Source organism: Chrysochloris asiatica, unplaced genomic scaffold, assembly GCF_000296735.1.
Source record: "Chrysochloris asiatica unplaced genomic scaffold, ChrAsi1.0 scaffold00008, whole genome shotgun sequence".
Taxonomy (NCBI): domain Eukaryota; kingdom Metazoa; phylum Chordata; class Mammalia; order Afrosoricida; family Chrysochloridae; genus Chrysochloris; species Chrysochloris asiatica.
Window position 1 is genome coordinate 9,858,847 of NW_006408526.1, and position 16,845 is coordinate 9,875,691.

The window sequence follows — 16,845 nt, forward strand, 5'->3', positions numbered from 1 at the left end:
TAACAGGTCAGTACTGATGCAGGAACAGCAGGAGCCTTGGCTCCACAGCATGTTCGAGCACATTCCTCTCCAGCTTCCCTGCAGCTGGGAGCTGTTTCTCCAGGGACACTGAGCCCCACGGGAGTTGTTTCTGGTCCAGCAGCTGCACCCACTGCTCAACATCTCCGACAGTCTTCTTTTGAAATACCTGATGATGTACCTCTGCCAGCAGGCTGGGAAATGGCGAAAACATCTTCTGGTCAGAGATACTTCTTAAAGTAAGTGAAAATGATGATGTTATTTCATTATATAAGAATAATGTATTTTTGAAAACACTATATGAAAAGCCACATACATTTATACTTTGCTTTGTATTTAAGTCAAGCTCAGGTGGATATATATATATTTATATATATATATATATATTTTTTTTTGTTGTTGTTGTTATTGTTATGTGCCGTGGAGTCGGTTCCGACTCATAGCGACCCTGTACAGGGTTTCCGAGGCTGTAAATCTTTACAGGAGCAGAAAGCCTCATCTTTCTCCCCTGGAACAGCTGATAGTTTCAAAATGCTGACCTTGCGACTCGCAGCCTGATTCGTAACCACTACGCTATCAGAGCTCCATATATATACATGTGTGTGTTTGTGTATATACACTTAGGTATGACTTAAATACCTCTTTAACTTGGATAATATTTTAAAGGTTTGTTTGAACTTGGTTTCAGAGCATTTCCACTGTCTTTTTTTTGTGTGTGGCAGTTTGACTATTTTTGAGTTTGCCACACATTTAATTAGCTGAGCACAAAACTGAATTAAAAAATACCTTGAAATTTTTCAAACTGAGAAGTACAGAACTTACATTGCTCTATGAACTATGTATGGACGGCACTACTAGATCTTTTTAAATAAACATTATCAATAGACAAAAATTACAGATATATTATTGCTGTTAAGTGCCTTTGAGCTAGGACAAATAATGTAGTTTTATTTTTATAGTATATTAAATTATAAAATGGAAAGTACTTCAGCTTCAGTTTTACATGATGTATATATATATATATAGATATAGATATATTTTTTAATGAACAGACTTTATGATTTAGATCAGTTTTTTAGGCTCCCAGGAAAACTGATCAGAAGGTACAACATGCGCCCCAAAGCTTTTGTGTGTGTTTTTTCCAAAATATAAAGAGAAATGTGGAATTTCAGGTTTGGTATATACTCAAACTTCTTTGAAACTATCAGCTCTTTAAAACACTATCTACTTATCTGGGAAAACAAAAACAAGGCAGTTCTGTTACATATTTTTATCAAGTTTTTTGTCTTTAATGAAATTACATAATTGCATTAAAACTGAAAAGATTTAAGTATAATTTTATCATCTCTGGTTTAGAAAATATAGATAAGACTATATTTTTATCTGGCTTGTTTGAATTAAGTATATGCAAAATGTCTAAAACAAATTACTATAGACTGCAGTCCAATCCAACCTAAGTTTTGATCGAGATCTGTTTGGGCGATCTATTCCTTAGGTAAATGTAATACTTAATATATTAGATATATAACAAATAGAATTGATGATACTGTTTTTCATAGTGGATTGTTACTTTGTAAGAAACAAAGTTTTGTGACAGGCTTATTTTAGAGGAAGAGCAAGGAAAAAGATTTGGTCTTAAAAAATTTCTTTTTATACCCTTCCCTGCAACTTTTTTTCTTCTTTTAAAATTCATTTTCTGGCGTCCTGGTATCCATTTCAAAGGGTCAGGTTTCCACCAGAACAATAAAGAGCCTTAAACTGAAAAGTACATACAAGTCTGGCAAAACTCATCTGCATGAGCAAGATCATTTGTTCTCAAGCAGACTTCCAAAGTAAATGATTGAAAGAGCTGCTAGCTGTGAGAGATGTCTTGAAGGGGAAAGGAGTGGAAACAAACCAGGTTGTTAGGAAGAGAAAGAAAGGCTGTACTTTTTTGAACCTCTCCCTGCTGGGTCACATGCTGACCTGGGGAGATTATTAAACAGCCTGATCGTCTACTTCCCTTCTGCTTTCTTTGGTTGATGGTATGGCTAAAAGTAGAAGCTGAAAGAGTAGTGTTTATACTCTTGTTTTTCAGCCTCATAACTTGTAGTAACTGCTTACAGGTGACATCTGTCTGCCTTTTCATTGTTTTGAGTAAGTGAACATTTTGAAGTAAATATTCTATACATTTATTTGTTTACTTATTTTATCTTTTTTTCCCCAAACTTTTTATTGTGAATTGAGTAAAGGTTTACAGTCTCACATTCAACAAATAACTACATTTTGTGTCATTACAATGCTAGCAGTCCATTCCATGTACCAACCATCAGTCAACAGTATTTACCTCTATTCACTTTAAATTTTTTCCCATCCTCTCCCACCTGACCCTTAACCATCTTAGAATGTTTGATTAGCAAGAAAATATATATATTTTTAACTCTTTACAACAGTGGTCTCATGCAATATATATTCTTTTGTGATTGACTAATTACACTTAGCATCTACACTTTAATTTGTTTTTTTTTTTTTTGAATTTTCTCATAGTTCTTTTGAGAGCAAATGTTTCTTGTAAGTGTTGATGCAGATTAATTAATGAAAAAATGTACACACACCACATCACACTACATATCTTGAGTGGGCTTGTGGAGAATGTAAATTGATAAGAAATTTATGCCATATGAGTAGTAGTTACGGCAATGTAGAGAAGTTTATCTGGAAAAACAAAAAACTGGGAATAAAAGAAGACATGATTATTGTTTTAAGATTTTTAAGGGACTCGCATGTGGAAGCAAAATTCAGGCTTATTTTATGATAAATATGAATATTTTTGCTTTCATGTAAGTATTTTTTCATGTCGAACTTTTTAGAAATAGCAGAGGTTTCCCTGAAAGCCTAGGGTCTTGGTCATTAAAAAGCAGGAAAAGCATGGATGAATTGATATCTGTTAGGGATTTTATGATAAAGCTATACAAATTCTGACTCTTTGTGACTGTGACTCTGTAGGAAAGAATTGAACTGTCCTCTAGGCTTTCCAAGACTGCAAATTACTATGGAGCCAGAGTGCTTGATGCATCATTTTGTGGAGTAGTCTAGTATGTTCATAGTTTCATCCATTTGCTTAGCAGCTAAACCTTTAAACACTGTACCACCAGGACTCCTTAGGGATTGTGTAGAGAGAACTATAGCATTAGATATGGAAGGATAGGAACTGTGGGCCTATAAAATGTTACATTCTGATTAAAAGTATCTACTCTGTGATCAGTGTGCAGTTTGAGATAAAATCAGTTCACCCTTCCTTAATTGTCAGTTACTTCAATGAAGCTACACTTTATAAACATTCATGAGGGCTGAATGAGTTGTCATAAACTAGACATTTCTGTGTATTACACAAATATTGTGTGCTGTCAGAGTTGATTCCAACTCATAGCAACTACAAGTGACAACAGAACTGCCCCATGGGGTTTTTTTTTTTTTAAGCTGGAATCTTAATGGAATCAGATCATCATGTGTTTTCCCTCTGGAGTAACTGGGTAGGTTTGAACTGCCAAACTTTTTAGTTAGTAACCAAGCACTTAGTCATTGTACCACCTTAAGTGAGGATCATGTCTGTCTTGACTGGGATTAAGATAATAAACTTCAGATTTTGGGTCACGTTGCTACTGTCAAAACTAATTTTATATTATAGTTTTGTTTTTGATGTTTTAACGTCAGGCTGTCTTTGAAATCAATGCTTAGTATTTTTCTCTTCGTTATAAAGATGACAACTTGTTGCCAGCCAAATTTAGGAAGCTTCATGTTAGTTGCAAACATTATACTCATCTCAAAAGTGAAAAATTTATATACATCTTGATATGTTCATGTTGGAATGTTTAAGTTACAGAATAATGTAATTTATCGCAATTTTTACTTGGCATGAAAAAGTCTGATTATAAATGGTCCAGACATGCAGGATGATTTCATTTGATTGAACACTAACACTTTGAATTGCTGACTCTGGAAACGACAACTTGTTGCCATAGATGAAGGAGATTTTAAAGTGATGTGCCCTCTTCTCTAGTTTCAAGGTTGTAGGCAGGTGGTCATTGTATTTTTAAATCACCATAGCTCACTGGAGGAGCCCTGGTGGTGGAACAGTGGTTAAGTGTTCAACTTCTAACTGGAAGGTGGCACTTTGAACCCAGCTGCAATGAGGAAAGACTGTGATCTGCTTTATCTGCTCTTGGAAACCCCTATGGAACTTTTGTGCTTTGTAACATAGGTTCCCTATGTTCAAACAACAAACAATTAGCTCAGTGAGATCTCTTCTGGAGAAGACTTGTCCTCAGTTTTGGCATAAATGTGTGATGGATGTATCGTACCCACTCAAACCCAAGGCTGTCAATTCAATTCCAACTCCTAGTGACCCTGTAGGAGAGAGTTGTTGTTAAGTGTCTTCAAAGACCATGTATAGGATTTCCGAGTAGTGTCTGGTAGCTTTGAACCACTGACCTTGCTGTTAGCCATCCAGCAATTAACCTACAGTGCCATACCAGGACTCCATAGGACAGAGTAGAACTGCCCAGTAGGATGTCCAAGGTTGTAAGTCTTCAGGGAAGCAGACTGCCGTATCTTTCTCACGTGAAGTGACTGGTGGGTTCAAACTGTTGACCTTTTGGTTAGCAGCCCAGATTAAACTGGCTATGCCTCTAGGGTTGCTTGGATGTATGATACTTATTCAAGCTCTGGTATGATAGTAAAGTATGTAAAAGAGTCTTAGTCTGTATATTACATATATAATCTACTTTATTTGCTTTTGGAGACTAATTTCTTCAAGATAGTACAATAAGGTTTATTTTAAAAGAACTCATTATCTTTATTACTCTGAGAATTGTTGCTTTCTTCAGCTGTCTTATACTTTTCCTACAGGAAATAGTTCTTCAAGTAGTGGGTCAACAACTTCCTATCTCTTTCTTTATAAGCTGCTGAATAACTTCCTGAATTGGTTTTCTATAATACTTCTGGTTAAAAGGAACATTTTCACTTCTCAGATTTATTGTATTAAATCAAATACCTTATCACTTTAGCATATAAAAATAATTTTTTCTACATATTATGGCATGTAGGACCTTATGCTTGATTTTAAAAATCTGATCTAATGATTTTAAAATGGTGTGTGTATTTGTAGTATTTTAATTATTTCTAATAATCTTTAAAAGATGATTTTATTTCCTTTTAGTTCTTTATCATTTTCTCAATAACTAACAAGCCAAATAGCCACAGTAGCTTGGTTTTATTTTGGGGGGTGGGGTATCCTTGGAGAAACAAAGCTACTTTGTAGTTGTGTGTGAATTGGTTTAAAGTGATATTTTCTTGGTCCACTGTTTTTATAAAAGGATTTTTTTTTAGAGATTTTTAAGCATTTTCAACATTTGAAATAACTTGCCTTTTGATTGTAAGTGATCTTTATAAACAGATTCTTTTTCTGCAGCCTAGTGTATTTCAGAAATTATTGTTATACTGTCCTAATTAAAACTGCTTTTAGGAGTGTGCGAATCACTTAGAAGAGCTGAATTAAATTCTTTCTCTCTATATTTTGCTTTTATGCTTCCCATCCTAAATACTTGCCCAGATGAAGACTAAACATAGACTTGTATTGTTACCAAAATAGAAATTTAGATGTTTAAAAAGAGATAGTTCATCTAGAATAAGGTGGTTCTGTTTTTTGGATTATTGCTATATCAAGTGTAACCCACATAATTTCCCTTTAAAAATGAAAAAACTTTAAAATTGTTTAATGGTACCTATTGATTTTATTTATCTTAACTTTTTGTTGTGATTTGGGTGAAAACTTGCAGAGCAAATTGGTTTTCCATCCAACAGTTTGGTTGGAAGTTGAGCAAAGGGTGAGTTCAGTTCCAGGCTGGAAAGGTGAGTAAAGACCAACAGCCCCAGGGTCCCATCAGCTTGGATCACACCAGTAAGCAGGGTCTTTTTTATGATTTTGAGTTTTGTTTTTACATTTTCCTCCCACTCTCTCCAGGTCTCAGGCTCCAGTCCCTTTCAGCACCGTTGGCAGTGGTAGTCAGGCACTGTCTAGTTCTTTCGGTCCCAGAGTCATGGAGACGGAGGTTGTATGAACCATTAGTCGTTTGGATTAACTGTTGACTTGTGTATTTGATTTTCCTAACTCTTTATTTGTTCTGGACTTGATAGGGAGTGACCAAAAATTGGCACCTAGATGACTGCAAAAGCTTGTAGTTTTGCCATTAATTGTTGATTCAGCTGCAAAAGCCAATTCGGTTTGTAATCACATAAAGAACAATCTGTATGGACACAAATTGACAATAGCAACTCAAAAGATTAGATAGGAATTTTAGGGGCAATGAGATTAGATTAGGAACCTTAGGGGCACTGTGTTTATGTTAATGAGGAAGAACAATTTAGAAAAGGAGGATGAGAATGGTTGCACAAGTCAATGAATGGGAATCAGTGTCACTAAATTGCATACGTACATACTGTTGAATTGATGTATGCTTTGTACATTCTCAACAACAACAACATAAGTGATATTTACATGAAAAAAATTGGCAGTCACAGGAATATGTCCATGTTTTAGGGGACGGCTAGCCTCTATCTGTTTGTCTTGCTATTGAGGCTGAGTGGAGAGAGATGAAGTGTGCCTTCAGTTCTCTGGAGAAAAAAAAAAAAAGGTTACTTCTGCTCAGTGGGTGGGCATCCCTGGGAAGAATGGCCCACAGTGCCACAATAGAAAAAACTCTGGAGGAACTCGTGAATACAGTGGCAGAAGAAAAAGAGTTGGAAGATAGTAGATGTGACAGATTAGTAAATAGAACCTGGAGATTAATTTATCCACTGGGGAAAATAGAGAGTATTTTCAGTGTGAACCTAAAACAAGATATTTAATTAGCAAACTAGGTGTTTAAATGCAGCAAAGTAAATTGACTGTAAGATGGTAGGCTAATTTTCTATTTAAGCAAACAAACACGCATTAAAAGAAATTCTCCTCCCCAAAGCCATGTATTAATTATTTAAAAAAACAAAAAGCAATACAAAATGTATTGTAGTTTTTGGATAGTTGAAACTTTAAAAAAAAAAAAAAATTGGGGGAGGGGGCTGATGTCAATTAATCCTTGTTAGTAATGTAGAAAAATATGTTATTTCCAGTTATAAAAATAAATTAGCATCCTAAATTGTGTTACTTTCATGACTCTGAATTGCCTTTTATCTTAGGGGAGGTAAACTTTATACCTAGCCTTTGAGTTGTTAAAGTGTATGCTGAAGTTTAGGCTTAGTACAATCAAAGTGAAGTCATTTTAAAAATCAGTTGTTAAGATTTAAGGCTGTTTAAACTTAATTTGCTGTCTTCTCAAATAGCATAATTTAACCATTAATTATGTCTTGGAAGTTTAATAATAGTTGAGTACCTTTATATAAAGGGAGGTCTTAAAAGAGCTGTGTGGTTCTGTAACTGTGGTTGGTTACTAAGTGATGCAGCTCTTACAAAAAGGACTTCTGATTCTAGGATTAATCAGAACTTCAAGCCACAAAAGGAACATTGCTGTTTTTTTATGAAGAAAAATTGCTTCATGGCTCTGGTCGCTTGGGTAGTGTAGCACCAAGTTTCCTGGGAACAAATACTGCCAGTAGGGCTGACCTCTTCTAAAAGCAAACAAAGAAGTTTGGTATAAATCACGATAGCCCTCCCCTCTCTTCTTTTCTTGTTTTCCTTAATATTCTAGACAAGGAAATTAGTCAGTTTAAATCTTCTTTGGATCCTAGCATGAGAAACTTCATAATCTTTAACACATTAACTGGTAAATCAAGTGATAGTTCCTCTGAATAATTTGGCAAATAAATAAAATAATTCAAAGAGGGAATCTAATAAAATAATTGGGTTTTCTTCAAATGCTGTCTTTGTGGTTAGTGCTGTTACTTATCTATCTTCACTTTAATGTGCTTTTCTGGCACTTCACAGGGAGGTGTTGGTCTCTCACATTCCTTAGCTGGGTCCTGATTTTGGAGGTGGGTGTAGGGAAGAAGCTGGGTATAAGGAGGGGACATTTTGTGAGAAGTTTCTTCTTACCTCTTCTTGCCGAACCTGAAGGTAGAAGTGTGTCTGTATTTGTGTAACAAATAGTTTTAGAGAATTGGTCTTTTTTTTAACACACATGAAAACTTACTGTTTACTGTTTGATTTGGGGGAAGGAAGTAAATTCAGTTATCCTGGAGGTGTAGGGTAAGACATGGATTTGTTTTCCTCCTGCAGAGCATGAATGTGGGGTTCTTTTGTTTGTATTTTAAAACCTCACCCTCACTTTTCTACCTCTCCCATGGATCTAATTTTCATGGATTTATTTTAATAAAGTGTTTTTTAATTGCAAAAACAACACATTTTCAGAGTGGATTGGAAAATTCAGAAAAGGAAATAGTAGGGGAACAAGCATCCATATTCTACCAATAAGATGGGGTGGAGATTTATTGTCCCTCCATGTATCTTATCTCTCCTCCCACTGATACTAAAATCTGTGGATTCTCAAGTCCCTTATATAAACTAACATATTTGCATATGAACATCATACCATGCACTTTAAACCATTGTTAGATTACATAGTATACCTAATACAATTTAACAATTATGTAAATAACACTTTAAGTTCCTTTTAGCCTATACAGGATTGTTTTTAGGAGCCATGTTTTTCCTTGAATATTTACAATCCAAAATTGGTTGAATCTGTGGATATAGATCCTGTAGTTATGGGGGGTCTAGTTAACCCTTGTTCTCATAGCCTTACATGTAATCATACATTTTGAAATGTTGTTTTTAGGGAATAACGTATATACCTGGAGTCCTGGCGTGGTGGTCCAGACCCACTGTCTGCCCCTCAGAAACTCAGAGAAAAAGATTGCCATGAATTGGGGGCTGACAAGAAGAGGACAGCTGTCAAGAACCATAATTTATATGCATGGTGGTGGTGGTGTGCTGTTGAGTTGGTTCTGACTCCTAGAGGCCCTGTATAGGGTGTACAAGGCTTTGAATCTTTATAGGAGCAGAAAGCTTCATCTTTGTCCCGTAGAGTCCCTGGTGCATTTGAGTTGCTGACTTTTGGTTAGCAGCCTAATGTGCAAGCCACTGTGTTACCAAGGCTGCCTTCATTTTCTGTTAAGAAACAAAAAAAATAGAGTGAAAAAGGCATTGAACTAGCTCCCGAACTGTGATGAGTTGTGTGTGGCCATTGCAATGAATTATTGAATTGAGTTTGAGTAGAGAAAACGATGAGAGGGATGGTTTGGTGACAGTTTTTGCAATTGGTACCGGTAGCTATATTTTTACTTGTTGAATTTTTTACACTTTCTAAATCCTTCTTAGTTCTTGCAGTATTTATATATCTATATATTTATATAAATTATATATTTATATATCTTCATCTATACATACACAACATACGTGTGTGTGTATAGGGAGTACTGTGTGGACTAGGCATTGGGCTGTAAAGCAGTTCAATCCCAACAAGTCACTTCACAGGAGAAAGATGAGGCTATGTCTGTCCCATAAAGATTTACAGTCTGAAAAATCCTACACAGTGTTGCTGTGAGTTGGAATCAATTCAGTGATACTTAACAACAGCAGCAGCAATCCATACTGTTGTCCTGGTGTGGTGGACTGCTTACTACAGATTAGCAGTTCAAGTTCATCACTTCTTGGAAGCCCTGTACTGGGTTGCTATATGAATCAGAGTGAACTGGACGGCACTAAAAAACAATCCATACCGAGTACTTTGATCTACAACATTAAGTTCTTCAAGTCCTCTTCAACATTTAAGTTCTTCAAGTCCTCTTCACTTTTAGCAAACAAGGGATGTAGCATCTGTGTATCACAGGCTGCCAGTGAATCTTCTTCTGATCTGATGCTGTGTTCTTCATTTAGTTCAGCTTCTTTGATTATTCTCTCAGCTTTCAGATTGAGTAACTATGGTGATAGGATATTATCCCCTTGTTTTGTTCCAATGGCTGCCTCTTGGTCTGTGAACAGGTATCATGTGAGCACAGTGTTTTGAACTCCCATTTTTTATATTATCTATCGTTTGTATGATCCGCACAATCAAGTGCCTTTGCATAGCAGTAAAACACAGGTAAACATCTTTCTGGTGTTTTCTGTTTCCAGCCATATGACATCAGCAATGATATCCCTGGTTCCAAGTCCTCTTCTGAATCTGGCCTGAACTTCTGGAAGTTACATATTGATAAATCACTGCAACTGTTTTCGAATTGTCTTTAGTAAAATATTGTTTGTGTATGATATTATTAGACAATTTCCACATTCTGTTACATCATCATTATGGGCAATGGGCACACACATATGGATCTCTTCCATTCGATTGGCCAGGTAGCTGTCTTCCAAGTTTCTTGGACTTGGAAAAGATTTCTTATTAGTTCTGAATTATTTCTACCAGTCTGTTTTCTTTGTTCTTTTTTTTTCTGGATAATTCTTCAGTGTTCTTATTTCCCACCATTTTCATATGCTTAACTTTTAGTTAACACATTTTGGGAGAATCCTTCAACTTTATTTTTCAATCAATTTTTTCCCCCCAGAAAGTTTCTTATTATTTGCAATTTGCAGTGGTTTTTCCTGAGCTCATTGCTTCTCTATATTTTAAGTAACATGCCATTCTTACTTCATGGATGTAATAATAGACTATGACTCTGAAGATATTATAGTATGTGTGTGTCTTTTATTTTCTTTGGCTTTTTTTAATTGTTTAAAGTGGACTTCATCAAAAACATACAGCTGGGATCCCTAAATATCTTGATTTTGTTGTACACTGTTAATTAAGACTGATCCACCAGTGTTCTAGGGCTGAACAGGGTTGGACTTCATTCTTGATCTTGACTATGCCAGGTGGTTGAATCCAGAACCTCAGTCCATCTCTGTAGAATAGGAATTTACTGTCTCCTGCTCTGGTCTTGGAGAGGGAGATTTAGTTAAGTCCTTTAAAAAGACATAGGTAAAGCTGTCTTTGTGTAAAAGAAGGAAGCAAATCTTCTTAAACCTACATAAAATCTTTGTGACCAGAACCATAAGGAAAAAAAGAGTTAAAGGGTACAAAAACAAAGAATAATTCTAGGTTGCAAAAGGTATTAAACTGAATAGTATGAGGAAGAATGGAACAGAATAAGAATAATATGTTGAGTGGGGAAGTGTGTTAAAATAGCATAGTGCCAAGATTAGAAATGGAGTCCTAGTGTGGCACTGTAGGATAAGCACCGGCTGCAACTGGGAGATCAGCAGTTCAAATCTACCACCTGCTCCTCAGAAACCCTATACAGCATTGATATTAGTCGTTTCTGATTCAATGGCATTGAATAACATGAATAAGGTTAGAAATAAGCTAAATAAATGGGACATTTCTGAGACACTGTCTGGAACTGATCCTTACCCAGTGATAGTGTCACTCCTAAAATGGATCAAGCTCTCTTGGGTAACTTTTTTTTTTTTTCTTTATATAAGATTTTAAAAAGTAAAGAAGGGTTGGCCAAAATACAGATGTTTCTGTTTTTCCTTTGCACATGTTCAGACTGATACAGGTTATGTTTCCGAAATCCCATAGTTTGGATGGACTCCAGATGATGTAATAGGATCACTCTTAGTCCCTCCCAGCTGGAGAGTGTGTAGTCTTTCCTGTTAGGACTGGTACAAATCTCTTCTTACGGATAAGAAGATAATCACTGTTTCTTGCCAATGATATATAAAATAAATATTGTTGTCCTCTGTATTTTAGGACAAAGCATGTTCTTTGTGTACTTCTAGAAAGTTTTTCAGTTAGTATCCATCATACTACAGATGAAAATCTCTACAGCTTGTCATTAGGCTGTGCTGTCCACCTTTTCTATCTGGTACACAGGATGATTTTTCTAAAAAAAGGGCCCACATGGTTCTGGATTTGTGTCAGGGTGCTTTTGTTTTGATGTGGCTATGATTTCTTTCTGGTTGTCATTCATTCTATTGTTTCTTTTTAACCTACTATACAAGTGTGATAGGGGGAGGATTTTAAAAAGCTCATGGAAAAATGGAATTGAAAAATAATGGAATTTTTTTGTGAACATTTTAAAGCTCCTTTGTATGTGCTTATTGGTCTCTTGATTTCATAACCTCTACTCAGTCATTTTTTTGTAGCATTGTTTTAAGAGTTTCCAGGGTCCCACTCTGGAGATAGGACAGAAGTTTCAATGGATGTTAGACCCTGATGTAAGTCATTTTGTTTGCCTTTTTATAACTGTCTCAACTGCAGAAGTTGTTGAGACCAACTCTAAACTCAGTAAAAACAGATTTTGGTCTCTTTGTTCAGGGTATGTGTCTAGCTCCTAACATTCATTGACAGATAGCATTCTGTAAGACCTTTCGTTTATGTCAGAGTTTAGTGGTTGTTAAGTCGCCCTGATTGGTACTTGTTGTTAGTTCTGGCTGGAAAGCACCTAACAAGAATCCTAGGTACAGCAGAATGATAGTTCGTTCCTACATGATGATTGATTGCCCCCATGGACTCTCAAGATAGTCCAGTTTGGATGATACTTTTATGTGTGTTCCTTCTGTGCTAGGAAGCATCCAACCTAGATTACTTATATTGTGTAGTCTAAAGTTAATTTTATAAATTTGAGATTAACCTCAAGTAACTGGAAATATATGTGTTTGTGTATGTATGCATACAAACACATATCCCCACATATATGCTATATACACAAATACAAGGGAACTTCCAAAAGTTAGTGAAAAAATTCCATTATCGTCTTGGTCTATTTTTCCACATGCTTCTAGAGGCCCCCTTTCATACCTATCTACCTATATGTAGATACATAAATTTACAGCTTGTTTTTTTAGATATCAAATAACAATATTTCTACCCTAAAATATTATGTTTGTCCCCTAGACAGTGAATATTTGACTGCTATAGAATTACGAAAAGGAAATAAAATTCTGTTCTAAAGTGTTAAAAAAAAAAAGCTAGGAGTATGTAATATGATTTATGTGCACTCTTAAATAAAATTGTATCATATATTTTAAAGAAGTTTGTTTTGGTGTTAAAGCCTATTTTATATTTTGGTGTTTTGCTGTTCTTGTAACATTAGTATTTTATAGTCAGAAAATGGTAAAGGGACTGTTTTAATTTCGTTTTCTGGAACTTAAAAATTTAGCCTATTACTCAGGTGTTTATTAAGTAAATTTATCTATTAGAATTATGTGAAATGTGAATATAATACACCCTTTTTGTACATTCATTATTTCTATTTTGGCTAGTAAATACCACTGTATAAACTTTTTACTTAGGGTTTTGTACTTTTCAAAGTTGCATGGGAACTCTACTAATGAATGAAGCATCTGCTTTCAGTATTTTAAAAAACTGAAAATCAAGCTTTAGAATTTGCTTTTGAAAAACAGAATCAAATGGGTTAACCCATTTCACATTGCCCAAACCCAGTAAATACTTAAGTGTTTATTTACTAATCAAGTTTATTCTAGTAAAAACACACCTATTCTTCTTGTCACCATTAAGAATTACTATGGAAAGCAAATTTTGTCTTTAACACTCACGTAGTAAAAACAACTTTGTGGAAAATAACAGCTATCAGGATTTTTTTCTCCCTAAACTCAGAAATTAGTATGATTTTGGAATAAGAGTTTCAGGAATGCTAAGTTAAGAAATGAACCTAGTTGACAACAACTTATTAGGCAGTTAAGATTAACTGTTTGCTTTATAGTAAGTCACGTGGTGGTAATTTTACTGTGAGCTGTTTAACCTAGATAGTTTTATATTCTGTTTTAAATGTCAGCTAGTTAGGTAGTATTTTCAGGAGTCTCTCTCATTTTCTTTGGCATTAATTTGTTAGGAAAACATTGTACTTTCTCAGCTAAAGTGTCAGAATAGCATCTTATTGCCACATTAATTGACAAACTGCTACAGGCATTTGCGCTTCACATACTGTGTGCTTTTACAAATTGAAGGTTTGTGGCAACATTGTCTTAAAGAAGCCATTTTTCCCACAGAATGTGCTCACTTGGGTCTCTGTGTCACATTTTTGGTAGTTTTCACAGTATTTGAAACTTTTATCATAATGTTATTCATTACACAGTTAATAAACTCCCCCCACCCCTCCACCCCAAAAATAAAATAAAATGAAGCTACTGCCATTGGTTCCATTTTGACTCATAGAGACCCTATATAGAGTTTGTTGTTGTTATGTGCCGTGGAGTCGATTCCGACTCATAGTGACCCTATACAGGGTTTCCGAGGCTATAAATCTTTACGGGAGTAGAAAGCCTCATCTTTCTCCCGCGGAACTGCTGATAGTTTTGAACTGCAGACCGTGAGGTTTGCAGCCCGATTCGTAACCACTACGCTACCAGAGCTCCTATAAATCTTTACAGGAGTAGAAAGTCTCACTTTTTCCCTCGTCATGGTTGGTGGGTTGGAATTGCTGACCTTGTAGTTAGCTGTCTAATGTTTTTTATCCTACAGTGCAACCAGGGCTCCTTTAATAGACTACAGTATAATGTAAACATAATTTTTATGTGCCCTGGAAACACAAGAAAAGTCACAAGACTCACTTTATTGCAGTATTTGCTTTATTGCAGCAGTATGGAACCTAACCTGCATGTAAGGTAGGCTGTTCTCTGATTTAAAAACATCAAGATACTGTACAAGGGGCTTCAAAAAGTGCATGGACAAATGCCATTATCTTTTAATTCCACTTTTCTATGGACTTTTTGAAACCCCTTATAAATGGTACCTATATTATATGCTGATGTATGATGTAGGAGTTCAATAATTTGGCATCTTCAAATTGCTTTTTCATGTTATTTAAGAGGTTTTATGTACTTTGTCCTTATTATATGCTGTGGATTTAATCTGTTTGCCTTTTTTGTATGTATGGAAAATTTGAGATATACATGCGGAAGAATGTATAAAAAATACTCCTGAAAATGTATTGTTATAAGAAATACACATAGCATTTACCAAGTCAGCAAAAGGATACTCATTTTAAAAGGTGAGTGTGCAGCCCAAAGGCCCATGTAGTCGATCTCCAGTAAAGGCCAGTTGCTGGCTCCTTAGAAGCATTCCTTCTGCTTCACTGGTCACATCCTTTTCCTTTATCCAGAGATAACCACTGGCCTGACTTTTGCCTTTTTTTAATTTTTTGTTTTTCCACCCACGTATGTATCTCTTCCTGTTAACCCTGTTGTTGTTAGATGGCGTAACCCTATATGGCAGAGTAGAACTACTTCATAGGGTTTCCTAGGCTGTAATTTTTACAGGAGCAGATCATGAGATCTTTCCTCCCAGAGTGACTATCAGTTCACTGCCTAGTGTTTTAACCATTGTGCCACCAAGACTCTTTATGGGACAAAACACTAGACCTCAAAGTTGGTTTGAACCACAAGGTGGGGGGTTCAAACTCACCAGCCGCTCTATACAGGGTCACCATGAGGCAGAACTGACTTAAAGGCACTTAACAATAGCAACAATTGCTTAACAAACCTTCTCAGAACTTAGTGCCTTAAAACAACAATTTTATTATATCTTACAAGTATGTGAGTCAAATTCAATCAAGGCATAGCTGGATGAGTCCTCTTTTCCTCATAGCATTGATGAGTTCACTCCTTGCCACATCAGCTAGACAAAGGGTCTGACCCAAGCACATGGATTCACTCACAGGTCTGTCGCCTTGATGAAGGGTTGAAACTGTCTACCAGTGTGTGAACACATGGCCTTCCCAGTGTTGCAGTCTGATTTGTGAAATGGTGCTGAGGAATCCCAGAGAGGGGATTTTTAAGAGGCCTGGTCAGAAGTTCCAAGCTTCTTATGACCTTACTTTGCTTGGGCATCCTAGCCTATTTGTCAGGCAGGTCATTAAGACTAGTCCAGATTCGAGGGAAAGAAAATACACTGAAGTTTTTAATGGAAGAGTAATAAAGAATGACCAGTTATTTAAAAATCTACTATAAATCTTAGCTCATAGTTTAGTTTTACTCACTTTTAATTTTACATAATGAAGTAATACTAAAAGTATTTTTGTGATTTGCTTCTCTTGATCAACACTGTAAGATTTATGAGTGTTGGTGTAGTTCATTCATATTCATTTCTGTATAGTTCAATTTAGAATCCAGATGTGGCAATGTATGGTAAGCACTGGACTGTAACCACAAGGTTGGTGGTTCAAACCCACCTACCACTCCTCAGAAGCTCCATGCAGAGTTGTTGAGTTGGAACTGACTCGATGGCACTTAAGAACAGCAGCATTGTTCAGTCATTTTCATAATTGTATGACTTCTTTAACTGATTCGACTACACTTACCAACAATAACATGACTCCTTTGACACAGAAAGATGTGACAGTCTGCTTCCATAGAAATATGCAGCATTGAAAACCCTATGGGGTCATTCTGCTTAGTCCCATAGGGTCACTACGAGTCAGAATCCACTCAACAGCCATGGGTTTTGGTTGATGATACCATTGTTTACTATAACTAGACCACAGGTTATCCATTCTGTTGCTGAGAAACATTTTAGGCTGTTATAGTTTTGCCTTTTATAAAAGAAGCTTCAATTAACATTCTTGTACTTGTCCTGTATTCAGTGATTTCTGTGTATACATATGCAAGAGGTTTTTGTTTTGTTTTAGAATTTATACTGAGAGTGGAATTGTTGGATCAGCATTGTGTGCATCTTTAACTTGACAGTTTCAGTTTGCTTCTTTATGTCTTCTGTGCTTATACTGATATCTCATTGTGGTTTTAACGTATAGTTTGGATTACCTACCCCCCCCCCCCCCTTTTCTTGTTTGGTTAGTGCT

General features: G+C 35.8%; 1 protein-coding gene across 8 annotated transcripts in view; it reads left to right on the forward strand.

Annotated features, from left to right (window-relative positions):
* Positions 1-16,845, forward strand: part of YAP1 (Yes-associated protein 1) — a 157,266-nt gene that overhangs the window by 5,287 nt on the left and 135,134 nt on the right. For all 8 annotated transcript variants that reach the window (XM_006833762.1, XM_006833761.1, XM_006833764.1 and 5 more), the window contains exon 2: positions 7-257. In XM_006833762.1, coding sequence (XP_006833825.1) covers positions 7-257 — 251 coding nt within the window. The remainder of the gene's footprint in view (positions 1-6; positions 258-16,845) is intronic.